The 16,904-nt window shown below is 52.2% G+C and overlaps 1 protein-coding gene across 1 annotated transcript; it reads right to left on the reverse strand.

Moving 5' to 3' along the window:
* Positions 1–493: 493 nt before the first annotated feature.
* Positions 494–16,503, reverse strand: GID4 (GID complex subunit 4 homolog). Its single transcript, XM_050967882.1, has 6 exons — positions 16,201–16,503; positions 9,460–9,519; positions 8,139–8,246; positions 6,183–6,284; positions 5,223–5,353; positions 494–3,298 (listed from the first exon to the last, which is right to left on the reverse strand). The coding sequence occupies exons 1-6, from the start codon at positions 16,390–16,392 to the stop codon at positions 3,235–3,237; spliced, it is 657 nt and encodes a 218-aa protein (XP_050823839.1). The 5' UTR covers positions 16,393–16,503; the 3' UTR covers positions 494–3,234.
* Between the last annotated feature and the right edge of the window lie 401 nt (positions 16,504–16,904).

Genomic DNA, 16,904 nt, shown 5'->3' on the forward strand with positions numbered 1-16,904 from the left:
AAGGAAAATAAAAATAAATTATATAAACCAGAACAGCAAGATATGTAAACTAACCACAGAGCTAATTTTCCTGAAGTGGCCATGTTCCAGGTTTGATGTGTGGAGCTGTAAGAACTGTGCTGTCAGTACTGTATCTTTAAGGCCTGGACCACTGTGTTTGGGAGAGGGCATCAGACTTTTCAGCTGCCAGTCAGCCATTGTTGCTTTGAGAAAGCAGCCAAGAAAGGAGGAGGCTTAGGTGCACATACTTAGAAGCTTTATATAAAGCTAACAATCGGGAAGAGTTTTACAGAGAACTTTCTCACTATGATAATTTGATTGTTAGAATGGCAAACAGAAAATAAGCTATTCCAATTAAAGCCAGGGTAATTCACTTAAGACAATCAGTGGCTTATTGGATTCTCCAGCCATAAAGCTTGATCAGCAAGATTCAACTTGCTGTTCCTATGAAACAAGAATTGCTTTAATTTACAAACACACAAACAAGCGCTCCTTAAAATACATTTCTTTTTAATTTGGACGTTGATAGCTCTGCAAAATACTTCTCCCAGTCTCTTTTCCACAATTAATCATAAATATACTTGGACTCTGCACTCATGTTAGTTTTGTTTTTTTTTTTAAACTTTCACAAGATTCAAAGACCCACCCTCCCACTTACTCTCCCCAAGAAGTCTCACCTTGTTAGTTTTCTTTCACCACAATGCAACGTAATTAAGAGCATTTCCTCTTAGCTTAAACAGTTTCAGAAGAAAAAAACAAGCAAATCAAGGCTTTAGAGAATAAAAGCTTCTCCTTTTCTGAATGTAAGATAATCCTTTAAAAAAAATTTCATTCCTTTGCAACTTTTGGATTTCAGCTGAAATATGCTTTATGTGAGGGGGAAAAGAGCCCCCTCTGTCCCAAATCCCTCTCAAAAACACCAAGTCTCAGTGGTTTAGGGAACACATTAGGAGAGCTTCCTGATTATTAGATGACCCCAGGGACCTCCTGCAACCCGGTTTCTGCATATGTCCACCACAGTTTTTAAAGTTAAAGCCTAATTCTAATTGTCATACAAATGTCATAGTGATGGGTTTGGGTATCAGTGACAATATTGCACACCACTGCAGAGGCACACAAACCACTAACAGATTAAAAGTACTTGCAAATTTAATTTTTGTTAAAAGGGTCTAAGGAGGCGTTACCACAGATGGGCCTGATCTTTTCTCTGGAAAAGAGAAAAATGCTCCATTCAGATTTTGTGGCCACAACTGCCTTCTCTGAAATAAGACAAACCCCTCCTAGTACACAGGAGTGAGCCAGCAGCCCCTGTACTGCCAAGGCGCCTTATTCAATCATTGTGTCATCAGAATAGTGGACCTAGACAAGACACTTCTCTCACCCACTCTGCCCTCTGGCTGTTATCAGAGATCATTTCAGCATGTGTCTTCTAGCCATTTTTTAACTTCACCGTTGCTTTCCATCAAGACCTACAAGAAGTTAAGTTCCCTCATCCTCCACCTTTTTCAATACACCAGGTGGTTTCCCATCTAACCTTTAAGATGGAAACCTACTCCTTGCCTGTTTAGGCAACTTTTCCCAAATGCGTCTTGAAGCTGGGGTACAGCTAGGGTAAACAGGGCCACAGGACAAAGCTTTGACTATTATGTCACCGAGCAAATTAAACTGGTTCGTTTTCTTAAGCAAAATAAACCAAGTTCCCAATGTGGAATATACAAAGTGAGCCCACTGAGACCTGAATGCTTTGTCATTAAGGCTTAAACTATCAACTCAGCCTCTGCAAAATACAATACGGACACTGTGAAAAGGAAAAGTTAGTTATAAAAGCAACTTTGCACTCCATAAGTGAAGGGCTTTGCTTTTTGATTGCAAGTGGCAAACATTCTTTAAAAATGATTTGCTCTGTTGGTACAAATCTCCCTTTTCTTAATAGCTTTTTTTTTTTGTATTAAATAAAACAGGCAGAAAAAGCAAGGTAAGTTGTCTCACAAAAGCCCTGCACGCATAGAGTATCATATTAAATATACAACTGATGCCAACTTTTAAAATGTCTTTTAAAAAAACCTCCCCCCACACATACACGCACACACTTTGGCACACAAGCCTTAAGTTATTTCACTTGAACGTTTCAAAGTTGTAGGACAGCCACTGTTCTTTTTGTTGGTTTTTTTCGTTTTGCCTGGTATACAGGTATCAAGCAGTGATGTTGGTGTAGCACGAAAAGTAGGTACAAATGCTAAACAGTTCCCTAGCATCATTTCTGCAATGCTGCTAAACACTTGTACCAGGATGATTTTTCCAAAGCTGCTGGTTGATTACATACATATATATAAAAAACTAATGTAGACATTCACGGTTTTCAATGTGAAAACAGTAAAATGTAATTCTGAATAATTGTGCATTTGCCATAGGGTCCTTGGGAAGAGGAACCATAAAAATATTTTTTTTTTTTATTTTTTTTACCCTTAAGTAAAGAGCAAATATACACTTAGTAAGCAGAGCTCAGATCCACGTCTACTGAAGGCCTGGAAGTCTTTACACTTAATCTATTCCCCGTGGCATATCAAGACAAAGGAACAGCCTGCAGCTCAGAAGTGGCTAGCGTTCCTGAGAGATCTGCAGCTCCGGCTAACCTCATTAGCCAGTATGAGCTGGAGATTCATTAGGTCTTCAAGACTTGTCTGTCTCAGCCAAATGCTTCTGCAGTGGACTCTGCAGATCAGCAGTTCTCTCCACTAGGCAAAGCCTCACTCATGCATTGACACGCCAGGCTCTGGAAGTGGCAGAGCTGTCAGACAGAGTGACAAATGTGAACAGCCACAGTTCTTTGTATTTCAACCCATACTAGGATGTAACATGAAACCATAAGTGCTGAGCTTATGTTTTCTTATTACTCAGAGGAGAAGGTATTGATTCCAGCTAGGACCAAACTTCCAGAAGGGGGTGAGGAGGAATTTCAGTGATAAAGAAACTAGCTGTGCAAAAAGAAAGTGCATTTAAAGGTAGCTTTAAAACCAGATTAAAGATCAAATTGCCATTTGGCAGGAGGGAGACTCCAGCTCCTGCAGCCATGCTCCTTGGGTCGGATGAGCTGACATTCATGCTTTCTTTCACAAGTCCGTTGGGCAGAAGAGAAGCGCGTGTCCCCCCACTCCGACAGGGACATCTCTCTCGTGGCAGATCACACTCTCTCCTGCCCGGGTTGTTTTCACTTGGTACCATTCTGTCCGCCTGTCATCGGAACTCATAAATGGGTGCACTGTGCTCAGGGACATGAGTTAGATTCAGAGACTGATACCTGAGAGGAAGGAAAAACAGGGAAGATAATGACAAGACACAATGAGCCATTTCCCCTTTCGACCTTCCCCTGAGCTCTGCATCTCGTCAGCTGCTTACACTTTAGGATCTGACCATTCAACTTCAGAATGGACGCAAGCTCTAAAACGTGCCTCTTTGATTTAATCCCGATTTTCAGCCCCATCACTTTGGATTGTCTACAGCTGGTTGTATTTTGCTGCAATTCACAAGACACTTTCAAATTAACGTGTGACGCATTCATTACATCCGGAAAGAAAAAGCTGCACCCGCATCAAGGGCTCTCAAACTCTCAGACCGTTTCATTCATCGCTGTGCAGACTTCCCATCCATTCACAATCACCTAACAGCTCTGGCCATTGCTTACTTCCCTAATATTGCTAAAAATACAGGGCTAATAGTCTTTTCAAGCTATCTAGCAATGGAGAGCCAGCACCCTGACTTGCCTGCTCACCATGCGTCCTTGGCAGAGGCTCTGCAGACTGGGATGAAATGAATGAAACCTAACTGAAGGTTGTAACAGCAGAACTGTTAGCTGGGAGAACACTCTTCGCTCTCTTTTCAAAAGGTCCTTGCCTGCCTCCTCCACAGATGCCTGCTTTTCAGTTGGTCCTACCCAGGGCAGATGCAGAATGTTGGGTGCATAGAAGCTCAAGTCACAGGAGATGAGCAGAACAAGTAGTACAGAGGAGGCCAATCCTGGAGTGGCAAGACTGTATTGCTGTCATCCCCCCCTCCCGTCTCTTTTACCCTAGCATGGGAGCAAGTATGAGAGAGGCTTGTGACTTGCTAGTGCAGAGAACACAATCTTACCAAACCCACAGGCAGCCTCTGCGCCACTGATCAGGAGAGCATGTTGCTAGAAGCAAAGTGCACCATGGCCGTAGCAGTGTAGCACAGGCATGGCCAGCAGTTTGGCTCTGGGAAGAGCCTCTTGCACAGTGGTTCCTCCATTCCCTCCCCATGAACTACAGAGATTTCCGGATAGTAAAGATGGAAGGGGGGGATAGCTGTTCAGGAAGCCAGCACCTGCTGTATGCATGGAATTACTGAAGGGGTCAAGTTAGGAGCTACTCACATGGCTTGACATCCGTTATTGAGATGGTGTTACCAAGATGGGGATATTAATATAAGGACAGCTCTATAGCCAGTAAGAAAACCCTATTCACAGCATCTAACAGTGCCCGCATAGCCTCTGCATCCAGCAAGAGCCAAGTCCAGGAGGCAGCCATGAGCCCATGACTCTGACCTGCTAGTGAGCCCTGCAACTAAGTGACCGACACTGGGCATCAGCACACCATGCTAACAGGGCAAGCTGGGAAGGGAAACATCCCGAAAGTCAATCCTGAAGAGGTTAAAAGGGAATCGCCAGCATCACAGAGACAGTATTTTAATCTCAAGATGCTGAGCGTTCTTCGCTATGCCATCATGTGTAACACAAGTCACGGCTTCCTCTCAACAGCGGGCAGCTGAAGAATGAGTCACTCGGGTAGCATACGGTAAGTATGATGCCAGACAAGCAGAAGGAGGGAAAGAAAAGCTTTTGACATGTAGCAATAGTATTTAGCAGTAATTCACCAACAGCTGCCTGACCTCTCCACTTCAGATCTTCTGACCTCGATTTTACTGTGCTCCGTGGCTAGTGACAGGTATGTGAACGGGCTGAGCTGTCAGACAGAGCGACAAACATGACACCACTTTCGGTGCTGGCACCTACAGCTGACCTAAGCACATACTGTGTAGAAACTCTCTCTCCACGCCAGCCCGAGTTTCAGATGTCAGGGGCTGAGAGTAGGGCTGGTAGACCATTGTAAGGTCCTACATCCAATCCCAGGGCTGTGACATGACAGGAGCCCAGACACTGCCAGCATCCTTCAGCCTGTAGACGGGAAGGAAGCTCTCCTTACCATTCTGAACTCCTGTGGTAGTAATAGCCCTCTATGGATGCCGCAGACTTCTGGAAGCTGATGTAATAAAACCCAGCAAAGGAAGCACCGCTGATGTCTTTGATTGTGTGATCTGGGACTAGGAACTGCTCCTGCACAAAAGGTAACAAGGGTTTGTATTTAAAATGGGTTTGAACCTTTGCCTCTTGGTAGTCCTGGGGTCCAGATTTGCACTTGTCACAAGTTAGAGGGGCTGGGCTCTGGAAACTGAGCAGAGAAAGATGCCAAGTGAGTATTTCATAGCGGTGAACTCATTTGAGTCACACCAGCATGGACCCCAGGACTATTCAGCACGTATATAGTGACCATTGTACCCTTTCACAAGAGCTCCACTACAACGGTCTTAAAGGGACACTGTCCATTTGCAACCAACCTGTTTTAAAGAACACATTAGAAATCATTTCAGCTCTTTCACCTGCCAATTTGTGCTTTGACAATCACATTTTCCTATTTTTAAAGGCAGCGATTTTCTCCCACTGTAACAGCATGAAAGACCCACATAAGTGGGAGGAAACAGACTTAGCTACCCAGTGGAAACAATGAAATTGGCTATACAGTGTGTCAAAAACACACAGCCAAAAAAGTCTCTTATTCCTTCCAGCTACCTACATGTGTGGAGTGGTGCAGAATAACTTGACAGAAGTGCCATTTTTAAGATGTTTATGTCTCTCTCAAACAAGGAGGGATACATTCTTAGTGTTGTAAAAGCAGCAAAGAATCCTGTGGCACCTTATAGACTAACAGACGTTTTGGAGCATGAGCTTTCGTGGGTGAATACCCACTTCCTCAGATGCATGTTGCTACAGAGACACCCTTCCTGGAATTTCATTCTGTATGCAGCGCCCATGTGTTTCATGTTCTAAGTATTGGCAGTTTCAGACCAGCTGGCTGGGGGACACACATCTACAGGGAGATTTTTACCTTCCACCTCATGAAGACATAGTCCCCGTTCTTCAAATCCTCATAATCAAAATCATCCGAGTTAAATGTTTTCGCGTACTGGTAAAAGGCCTGGAATTTCCCCTGAAAGTACAGAACACACAAAAATCAATTCCTAGAGCACAGCCGACTTTCAGTGAGCAGAGTTTATGAAGTGAAGAACGTGTTACCAGGTAAGAGTCTCTGGGAACTGCACCCTGCACTGGCAGGAATGGGAAATGGATGATCCAGTAGGATTTTTTGTTTTTATCCCCAAGTTTGGCAATTTATGATTTCTAAGCCATTGCATCACAGATTCAAGTCAGTCTAGCTAGCCAACTCGCCTTGATCCAGGGCAGGCATCCATATCAAAACCACCACTGCTACTGGGCCCTCTTCTGGCAAGTCACAGCAGGGGCACTAGGGATGGAATGGGCCATGGAATCAGAACTCCCCGTGTTCTCTCCTGAAGTGGCTGAAGATCGCACCCTTACAGCTACTCCCCCTGTAACTGTTCTGTTAAAGCAGTGGTCCCAAAACTTTTCAGGGTGCCCCCCCAAGCCAGAGATGGGAGTGGGGCCATGGCTCCCAGGGTGGGGGAGGAACATGTACAATAAGGGGGATGAGGCTGGGGGAGGAAGCGGGGCTGGGCCAGGTGCGAAGCCGCAGCCAAGTGCAAGGCAGAGGGGGGCGGCATAGCGCTCCCTCCCTGCCCTCTGTGTGGGATGGCCCGGGCCCTGGCGCACCACCCCTGAACATTCCTCCGCACCCCCCAGGGGGCCCCACCCTACATTTTGGGGGACCTCTGTGTTAAAGGTTCTCAGTTTCCAGCACTGTCAAGCTAGCACCTTTCACCAGCAATACAGAACATTTTTAATGTTAATGACAAAACTCAAAAATATTTGACAGCAGAAATCCAACGTCCCTTCATCCCTCCCTACAGGAGAGAGGCAGCTCCAATGTCTAAGGCGTGCCACAGTTTGTGAAATGACTTCAATCAACCTGCAAGTGAGACTGGGGTATAATCAGCTTCAGCTGCGAAACACACAGCCGCTCCTTATACTCATTGGGTAGAGACATGAAACTCACTGCCGTGAAGATGGTAAGGGATTGGTGCCCAAGAGAGGTACACCGGCATACATGTGGAATCCACCCTCAGTGAGGAGGGAGAAGCCCCCCCCCCCCCCCCACAGGAGGGTGACTGGCAGAAATCCCTGAGCCTACCTCTCCCTCAGCACAAGTACTATGTTCCATTAGGAACCGAGAGGCAGAAATTTCTCCTCCTTAACTGGAATTGGTTGATCTCTTCCACTCCACTCCCCCTAGGCCTTACTCCAGATGTGGTCCCATCAGCCAGAAGATCATTATCATTCGTTCTCAGGAACACATCTGGAGTAAGGCCTGGGGGGAGTGGAGTGGAAGAGACCAACAGCACTTGTAAAGTCTGCAAAGAAATCCTCCAGCCAAGCCAGGGAAGGTCAGAACTGACATTCCTGATCTATGAGCTTGTCTACATGGGTGATTCTTGCATGGACATAACAGAACAGATGTCACTGCACTGCTGGAAATCACTAGTGCTTCACTTGGGTAAAGAGCGACTTGTGCCAGACGAGATCCCCCCCGCTTCAAAACAGCTGAGTCATGCTGGTGCCAGTCATTTTTTTCACCAATACAGAGTGTCCACACCAGGGCTTTGCACTGGTGCAGCGACATCAGTGGAGTTACATTAGTAGGAGTGAAAAAAAAGGAAAGGAAAGAATCCCTATGGGAGAAAGCGACCAGGAGTAAAGCCTAAGGAGAGAACTTTTCAGGCTGTCTTTGTATATCAACAACAAAGATACACCACAACAAAGCCTTAATTGTTTCTTTTTTAAAAAATCCTTTGCTTATCCCCTTTAAACAGGTAACATGCTTGGGTTGGTTTTAGATCTGTAGTTGGTTGCCAATGTGTTTAATTACCCAGTGTTTACGATCGACGTCTTCATCTGCATCCCATTTCCGTGTTAAGAAGGGGTGTTTTTTACTGATTATCTCCCCTTCAAAGAAAGTGGTAAGGGTCGGGTATTCCTAGGAGGAGGGTAAAAACGATTAAAGATTAAGGAATTTTGCCAACAACAAAACAAAAAACACAAACCTAGATCCTGCGTAGGAGAGGAGAGACACTCAGACACCGGCTAGCATTTCAGCAAACAATGACACGTCAGCATCAAACCCCCCCAAGGTGGTCGGAGAGTTTGGTCTGATGTCCCCCTCTTTCTGCTTTGCACCTTATTTCATCCCGTTCCAGACACTTCTAACAGGATGTCCCTTCCCATCTCTCTCCCATAGCCCATTTCTTCCATTCATCTGTCCTACACTGGTCCCCTCGCCCGCAATCTGTCTGCTGACTCCCCACACCTTTAATTTGCTCCTTGAGAAGGGATGACGGTGAAATTAAAGAAAAAGCGACAGTCTCCTGTGGCACCTTATAGACTAACAGACGTATTGGAGCATGAGCTTTCGTGGATGAATACTCACTTCGTCACCAACGAAAGCTCATGCTCCAATACGTCTGTTAGTCTATAAGGTGCCACAGGACTCTGTCGCTTTTTACAGACCCAGACAAACACAGCTACCCCTCTGATACTTCAAGAAAACAGTGACAGAGATCAGCCAAAGACATACAGAAGAATTAGGTTGGATGGGCTTCCCCTGCTCACGTATGTTGAAACTATGACATACTTTAGAGTTCCACTGTGTGGAAACTCTCCGCGAGCTCCACAACAGCAGTGAGCCATCGTGTACCATCAGCTGAAATAAGGAGCCTGTGTCAGGAGAAGCTCGTGAGGAAAGGAATGCAGAGGTAGAAAGAAACCTGATAATCTGCATGTTAAACCAGTCGTCTTGCTGAATGCCTGAGAGGTCAGCTGTTAATACAGGCAGGTCCTACATGAAAGGTGTGGAAAGAAGAACTTCAGGAAGATCTGGCTTGTCTGGAGGTTTGGGGCAACAAAGATACACACACAGCCAATTAAATGGTGATGGCAAAGTCAGGTCCACTTCAGCTCAGCCCTTGTGAGCTGACAGCAAGTGAAAACAATTTTTAAATAAGTTGCTACAAAGCCATGTATACTTGGTTTACACTGTGTAAAAAAAAACACAGAAAAGGGGTTAAAATACCCAACAGTCTTAATTATGGGCTCAACCTCACAGACCTTCATACCTTTGGCCAGAAACCGAAGCAGAGGCTGCCCTTCATTCCCATGGAGTACAGAAAAGGAGTTCAGTAACACTTGCTCACCTCTGTAAGGCCTTTAATCTTCAAGTATCCACAAAGATAGGAGTTTTCCATATCCACATGCTAGGACAGAGAGCACAAAATCTGTAAGCATGTGTATCCAGGAACAAGATCCCTAAATTGGCCTAATGCACTTTGCTCTCAGCTCTGTTAAGGATGGCATAGAACTGCATTGCCCAGCTTTGTTCATAGGTCATTCACATTGATTACACAGTGGTATCTGAGCTCAGCAGAGAATCATTTAGGGGTATCCACTTCACCTTTTCTGCAAGCAGGCTGGGGAATGTCTCATGTGCTTTCAACTAATTAATAATATGTTCTACTTGTATAGCACCTTTCACCCAAGGATCTCAAAATATTTTACAAAGATAGGTAAGCTTCCCCGTTTTACAGAAGGGAAAGTTGAGTTGGAAGTGAAGTGATTTGCCCAATGTCACAGCACATCAACAGAGCCAGACTTCCTGATTTGTCTGTCACCCTCTCTAACCACATGCTACCAGCAATCTAGACATCTGAGAGTGACAAGAACAGAGGGAACATCCTCAAACAATCAGATCTTTCTCCCTTGCCACCAGAAACTCTGGTTTCATCCTTGGCTTTGATGGCGACTGTTAGTAAATCTGTCTCTCATCACTTCCATAATGTGACCTACCCCAATGAGTTCTCTCTACTGATCTGGCACTAAGGCCTGGTCCCTTCTAAACAACCCCATCACTGCTGCACACAAAAGCCTTCTCTAGAATATCTGCCATCCAGAAAAGTCTGCATGTACCTCTCTTCAAACTGTATCTTAACACATACCTGTCTCACATTCCCAATGCCTTCATTTCTCCCCCGCTTCTGATTGAATGTTCCATTTACTTGCCATGCAGTGTCTAATTACTGGGATACTTCCATTTCTAGAAACTTCTGCTCAGAAATCCACAAATCACCAGAGCAGCTCTCAAAGCCAAATGAAGAGTTTGAGAAACCCTGACTCAAAAGCAAAGATGCATCTTTCCCATCTGTAGCAAATTAAGTTCAAATATTTCACTGCACTTATGCAGAATAATTGTAGTTAACTCCGCCCCTCCGATGACATGCGAAACATCAGAGTTTAAGCTAAAAGACTGGGTATTCTTTGGGGGGAAGAAGAGCTGTAATGAAGCTGATCAGCCATAGGATGACTCCACTGAAGCTAGCTGTTCCAGGTCACTCTTGTGCTGTTGACAAACGTAGCACTGTATGTGAAGATTGACAGTGTGGTTTAAATGCTACTCGTGTCTGCTGACCTTAGGACTTTGACATCATTCCACAACACTGACCAATGTGTCAGGCTGCATCATAGCTCTTGTTATTTAAACCTCCAGATCTTTTGCAGTCCAGCTGGAAACAGAGCTCTAACATGCAGCATGTTTTATTGCAAGAGCGTATCAGATATCTGGCTTGCCACTTACACCCCACCCTACATCTCACCAGCTCTGCCCAAAGTGATCATGCCAGCGCCTACAACTAAAAATAAAGCAAAGAGAAACAATCACTCTAAATAGGAATGGGAGGGCTGCAGAGACAAGTGCTCATTTGAAGAGATCCCTGCAGCACAGCTGGGCCCAGCAGCTGCTCTTGCTACACTCTGTTCCAGGACTGATTGCTACGGTTTGCTCCAATGCCTGGTCTACACTTACAATTTATCAACCTCATTGACGGCTGTGAAAGAATCACACCTGAGCCCCGTAGTTAAGCTGATCTAGTTCCCAGTGTAGAAGCAGCTAGGCTGACAGCCTAAGTCGACAGAAGACTTCTTCTGCATCTACACTTCAACCATTACAGTTGCATGCTGCACTGCTCCAGTGCAGATCCTCACTACAGTGATGGGAGGGTTCAATCCACCTCCCTGAGTGGCAGTAGCTAGGTTGATGGAAGAATACGTCCATCGACCTAGCACTGGGGGTTTGGTCAGCTTTACATCTCTAAGCAACACAGCTGAGTCGACCTAACTTTTACTGTAGACTTGGCCTCAGCTACTGCTGCCTGCAGAGGTGGATTAACTGCAGCAACAGAAAACACCCCGAGTGTTGCATTAAGGAAGGGCCCACACTATGGTACAACGGTGTAGCTGCAGCGCTGGAGTAGACATGGCTGTTGTTCCCTTGTCAGCGTAAGATCCAAAGGCTTCAGAGCCAGAACTAGACACGCAGAGACGGCGAATCTCAAGGCTGGAGAGCTGAAGTCCCAGGGTGAGTCCCACAGGGCCAAACCACCTGTGGTGGCTGGAAAACCCGATGTCTAGGGTATCTTACGCCCAGATGACTAATATCAAGTAGTTTCCTCCCCAGCCCTCCTGATACAGGCTGGCCTGGCCATGCAACTACCCACTCAGCCTATTACTCACCCACTCAACCAATCTCAGCTGCTTGCTTTTTCTCCTCAACTGAAGCTGAAGGATGAGCCCCCAGACTAGCAAAGGGTTTTGTTCATTTACTACATTCTACCCCCATTGCTCCATGAAGGATGATGGGGAGACATCATTTGCTGAGCAGATTTGCTCTAGCTCATGCAGGGACACTCTGGGGTGGAGGCCGGGTGGGTGCCTAGAGAGGTCTCACCTGTCTTGCCCAGCTCAGAGTTTGTTCTTGTCAGTATTACAGCTGCCCTTGTGTTGCAGGCCTGGATTGGGGGACCCACCTCACAGGTGCTGCTGGCCCAAGGTACATTTAGAGCCATGAAGGCCTTCGTAGGGTGGGAAGGGTCCCTAATCTCCCCTGGACATCCACCTCACAGGCACTGATCTCTGAGAATGAAGTGTCCTACAGGCAAGGGTCTCAGAAGGTAGTAGGTCCTGATCTGAGGGAAGGGGTGCCTGGTGAGGGGTGTGTGTCGCACAGGTGCGTGTGTGTTTTGGTGACAATGTAGATCTCAGTCTGTGCAAGAGAAGGTTTGCGAGGGACAGGGACCCATGTGGAGATCTCAGGGAGCAGGGGTTGCAAACTGAGAGAGGGAGGTATTGCATGTATAGATGTTGGATCCTGATCTCTGTGAAATGGGGGGATTAGGGAAAGAGGTCCCCATGGGGTGGTCTTTGGGGGAGGGTCCTCAGGGGGCAGTGGGTGCTTGGGCTCAGGTGGGGTCCACACTCTGGGGAACAGGCATCATTCTAGGGAGACTCTGGTGGGGCAGGGGGTGCCCAAAAGGATCCCCAAGGGCTGCTCTAGGAGAACACGGGGGATCTTAGGAGAAAGGCCCTAAGAGGCAATACAGGGAGTACTGGGGGCAGACCCGGGGGGAGGAGAAGGAGGGGTTGCTCATGAGGGTCCATGGGAGGCACTCTAGGGTGGACTGAGGCACCCCAGAAGGGAGGATCCCAAGGGGATGATCCAAGGGAGCACTCTAGGGGGAAGTCGCTGGGAGGGGAACAGAGAGTGCTCTAGGGGAGACCCCCATGGGCAGAACCTCAGACGGTGTTCTGAGGGATCCCAGGGAGGGGGCACTTAGGGGGACCCAGGGGAGGACCCCAGGAGGCAGCAGGAATGCTCTAGGAGGTCCCCAGAGGAGGGGTGCTCTGAGGACCCCAGAAGTGTGGGGGGCACTCTAGAGGAGTCCCTGGGAGGGAAGCAGAGGATGCTCTGGGGGTCCCCAGGGGGCACCTTATGGGGACCCAGGGAGGGAGCACTCTAGAGGGATCCGGGGGGGACCCCAGGAAGGGATGCAGGGGGCGCTCTAGGGGGTCCCTAGGACAGGAACAGAGGGTGCTCTGGGGGGGTCCCTGGGAGAGGGGACCTCAGGAGGCACCCTGTGGGGACCCGAGAGGGGGTGCTCTAGGGGAGAACCTCAGGAAGGGATGCAGAGGGTGCTCTAGGGGAGTCCCTGGGATGGGAGCAGAGAATGCTCTGGGGGTCCCTAGGAGAGGGGACCCGGGGAGGGGGCACTCTAGAGGGGTTCGGAAGGGACCCCAGGAAGGGATGCAGGAGGTGCTCTAGAGGGTTCCTGGGACGGGAACAGAGGATGCTCTGGGGGTCCCTAGGAGAGGGAACCCGGGGAGGGGGCACTCTAGGGGAGAACCCCAGGAAGGGATGCAGAGGGTGCTCTAGGGGGTCCCTAGGACGGGAACAGAGAGTGCTCTGGGGGGGTCCCTGGGAGAGGGGACCTCGGAGGGCACCCTGTGGGGACCCGAGAGGGGGTGCTCTAGGGTAGAACCCCAGGAAGGGATGCAGGGGGTGCTCTAGGGGTCCCTAGGACGGGAACAGAAGGTGCTCTAGGGGGTCCCTAGGAGAGGGGACCCAGGGAGGGGGCACTCTAGAAGGGTTTGGGGGGGGACCCAGGAAGAGATACAGGGGGCGCTCTAGCAGGGGTCCCTGGAACAGGAACAGAGGATGCTCTGGGGGTCCCTAGGAGAGGGGACCTCGGGGGGCACCCTGTGGGGACCCGAGAGGGGGTGCTCTAGGGGAGAACCCCAGGAAGGGATGCAGGGGGTGCTCTGGGGGGGTCCCTAGGAGAGAGGACCCGGGGAGGGAGCATTCTAGGGGAAACCCCAGGAAGGGATGCAGAGGGTGCTCTAGGGGGTCCCTAGGATGGGAACAGAGGGGGCTCTGGGGGGTGTCTCCAGGAGAGGGGCCGCAGGGGGGCGGGGGTGCTCTAGGGGGGGTCCCGAGAGGTGGTGCTCTAGGGGAGAACCCCAGGAAGGATGCAGAGGGCGCTCTAGCGGGTCCCTAGAACAGGAACAGAGGGTGCTCCAGGGGTTGTCTCCAGGAGGGGGGCCGCAGGGGGGCGGGGGTGCTCTAGGGGGGGCACCCTAGGGGAGAACCCCAGGAAGGGATGCAGGGGGTGCTCTAGGGGGTCCCTAGGACAGGAGCAGAGGGTGCTCTAGGGGGTGTCTCCAGGAGGGGGGCCGCAGGGGGGCGGAGGTGCTCTAGGGGAGAACCCCAGGAAGGGATGCAGAGGGCGCTCTAGGGGGTTCCTAGGACGGGAACAGAGGGTGCTCTGGGGGGGTGTCTCCAGGAGGGGGGCCGCAGGGGGGCGGAGGTGCTCTAGGGGAGAACCCCAGGAAGGGATGCAGGGGGCGCTCTGGGGGATCCCTGGGACAGAAGCAGAGGGTGCTCTGGGGGGGTCCCTGGGAGAGGGGACCTCGGGGGGCGCCCTAGGGGAGAACCCCAGGAAGGGATGCAGGGGGCGCTCTAGGGGGTCCCTAGGACGGGAGCAGAGGGTGCTCTGGGGGGTGTCTCCAAGAGGGGGGCCGCAGGGGGCACCCTGTGGGGTCCCGAGAGGGGGCGCCCTAGGGGAGAACCCCAGGAAGGGATGCAGGGGGTGCTCTAGGGGGATCCCTGGGACGGGAGCAGAGGGTGCTCGGGGGGGGTCCCTGGGAGAGGGGACCTCGGGGGGCGCCCTAGGGGAGAACCCCAGGAAGGATGCAGAGGGTGCTCTGGGGGGGCGTCTCCAGGAGGGGGGCCGCAGGGGGGCAGGGGTGCTCTAGGGGGGGTCCCGAGAGGGGGCGCTCTAGGGGAGAACCCCAGGAAGGGATGCAGAGGGCACTCTGGGGGGTCCCTAGGACGGGAGCAGGGGGCGCTCTGGGAGGGTGTCTCCAGGAGGGGGGCCGCAGGGGGGCGGGGGTGCTCTGGGGGGGGTCCCGAGAGGGGGCGCCCTAGGGGAGAATCCCAGGAAGGGATGCAGGGGGTGCTCTGGGGGGATCCCTGGGACGGGAGCAGAGGGTGCTCTGGGGGGATGTCTCCAGGAGGGGGGCCGCAGGGGGGCGGGGGTCCTGAGAGGGGGCACCCTAGGGAAGAACCCCAGGAAGGGATGCAGGGGGCGCTCTGGGGGGATCCCTAGGACGGGAGCAGAGGGTGCTCTGGGGGGGGTCCCTGGGAGAGGGGACCTCGGGGGGCGCCCTAGGGGAGAACTCCAGGAAGGGATGCAGGGGGCGCTCTGGGGGGTGTCTCCAGGAGGGGGGCCGCAGGGGGGCGGGGGTGCTCTAGGGGGGGTCCCGAGAGGGGGTGCTCTAGGGGAGAACCCCAGGAAGGATGCAGAGGGTGCTCTGGGGGGTCCCTAGGACGGGAGCAGAGGGTGCTCTGGGGGGTGTCTCCAGGAGGGGGCCGCAGGGGGGCGGGGGTGCTCGGGGGGGGGTCCCGAGAGGGGGCGCCCTAGGGGAGAACCCCAGGAAGGGATGCAGGGGGCGCTCCGGGGGGTGTCTCCAGGAGGGGGCCGCAGGGGGGCGGGGTGCTCTGGGGGGGTCCCGAGAGGGGGCGCCCTAGGGGAGAACCCCAGGAAGGGATGAAGGGGGTGCTCTAGGGGGATCCCTAGGACGGGAGCAGGGGCGCTCCGGGGGGTTGTCTCCAGGAGGGGGGCCGCAGGGGGGCGGGGGTGCTCTGGGGGGGTCCCGAGAGGGGGCACTCTAAGGGAGAACCCCAGGAAGGGATGCAGGGGGCGCTCCGGGGGTCCCTAGGACGGGAGCAGGGGCGCTCCGGGGGGTGTCTCCAGGAGGGGGCCGCAGGGGGGCGGGGTGCTCTGGGGGGGTCCCGAGAGGGGGCGCCCTAGGGGAGAACCCCAGGAAGGGATGCAGGGGGCGCTCCGGGGGTCCCTAGAACGGGAGCAGGGGCGCCCTGGGGGGTGTCTCCAGGAGGGGGCCGCAGGGGGGCGGGGGCGCCCTAGGGGAGAACCCCAGGAAGGGATGCAGGGGGCGCTCCGGGGGGTGTCTCCAGGAGGGGGCCGCAGGGGGGCGGGGGTGCTCTGGGGGGGGTCCCGAGAGGCGGGGCGGGGGATCCCCGCGGGGCTCACCTGCATCACCACCTCCACCTCGTAGGCGTTGCCCTTGCTGCGCTGCTGGCCGCGGAACTTGGCCCCGCTGTAGAGCAGGGAGGTGGCGACCCCGGGCTGCGCCGTGTTGATGGGGGGCGGCGGCACCAGGCTGGCGGCGGCCCCGCGCCCCCGGGCTCCCCCCGGGCAGCAGCACTCGCTCCGCACCGGCATCTCGGGGGGGTCCCCGGGCGCCAGCGTGACACGGGCTGCGGGGAGCCGGCCCGGCCGCCTTACCGACCCGGGAACTCGCCGGTACCCCCGCCGCCTGCCTCAGGGCCTCCCGGCGGCGCCTCCGCACATGCTGATTGGCCTAGCGGGCGCTGCGGGGGGCGGGGCGACCTTCCCATTGGGCTACTTACGTCACGCGGGTGGCTGCAATGCCCCCTGGGACTCGTAGTTTCCTTTAGGCCCCAGTGACGGTGCACTCGGAGGGACAAAATAGCGATTATGATGCTGATTGGACGTGAGTGAGCAAGATGGCGGCGCCCAGTGGCAGAGAGGTTAGCAGAGCGGCGGGTGAGGGGAGGCGGCTGTCCCTCAAGCCGCTCCCGTGCGGCCCCTCAAGGGGCGGGAGAAGGGCCTATACACTCTGTAGGGATTCCCTGGGGGTCTGTCCGTCTGTCTTTGGGGCCCACCGATCCCGGCGGGGGCGGTTCCTTTGGGGGCCCGGAGATCCTGGCTGG

This window comes from Gopherus flavomarginatus, chromosome 9, assembly GCF_025201925.1.
Source record: "Gopherus flavomarginatus isolate rGopFla2 chromosome 9, rGopFla2.mat.asm, whole genome shotgun sequence".
Lineage (NCBI taxonomy): Eukaryota > Metazoa > Chordata > Testudines > Testudinidae > Gopherus > Gopherus flavomarginatus.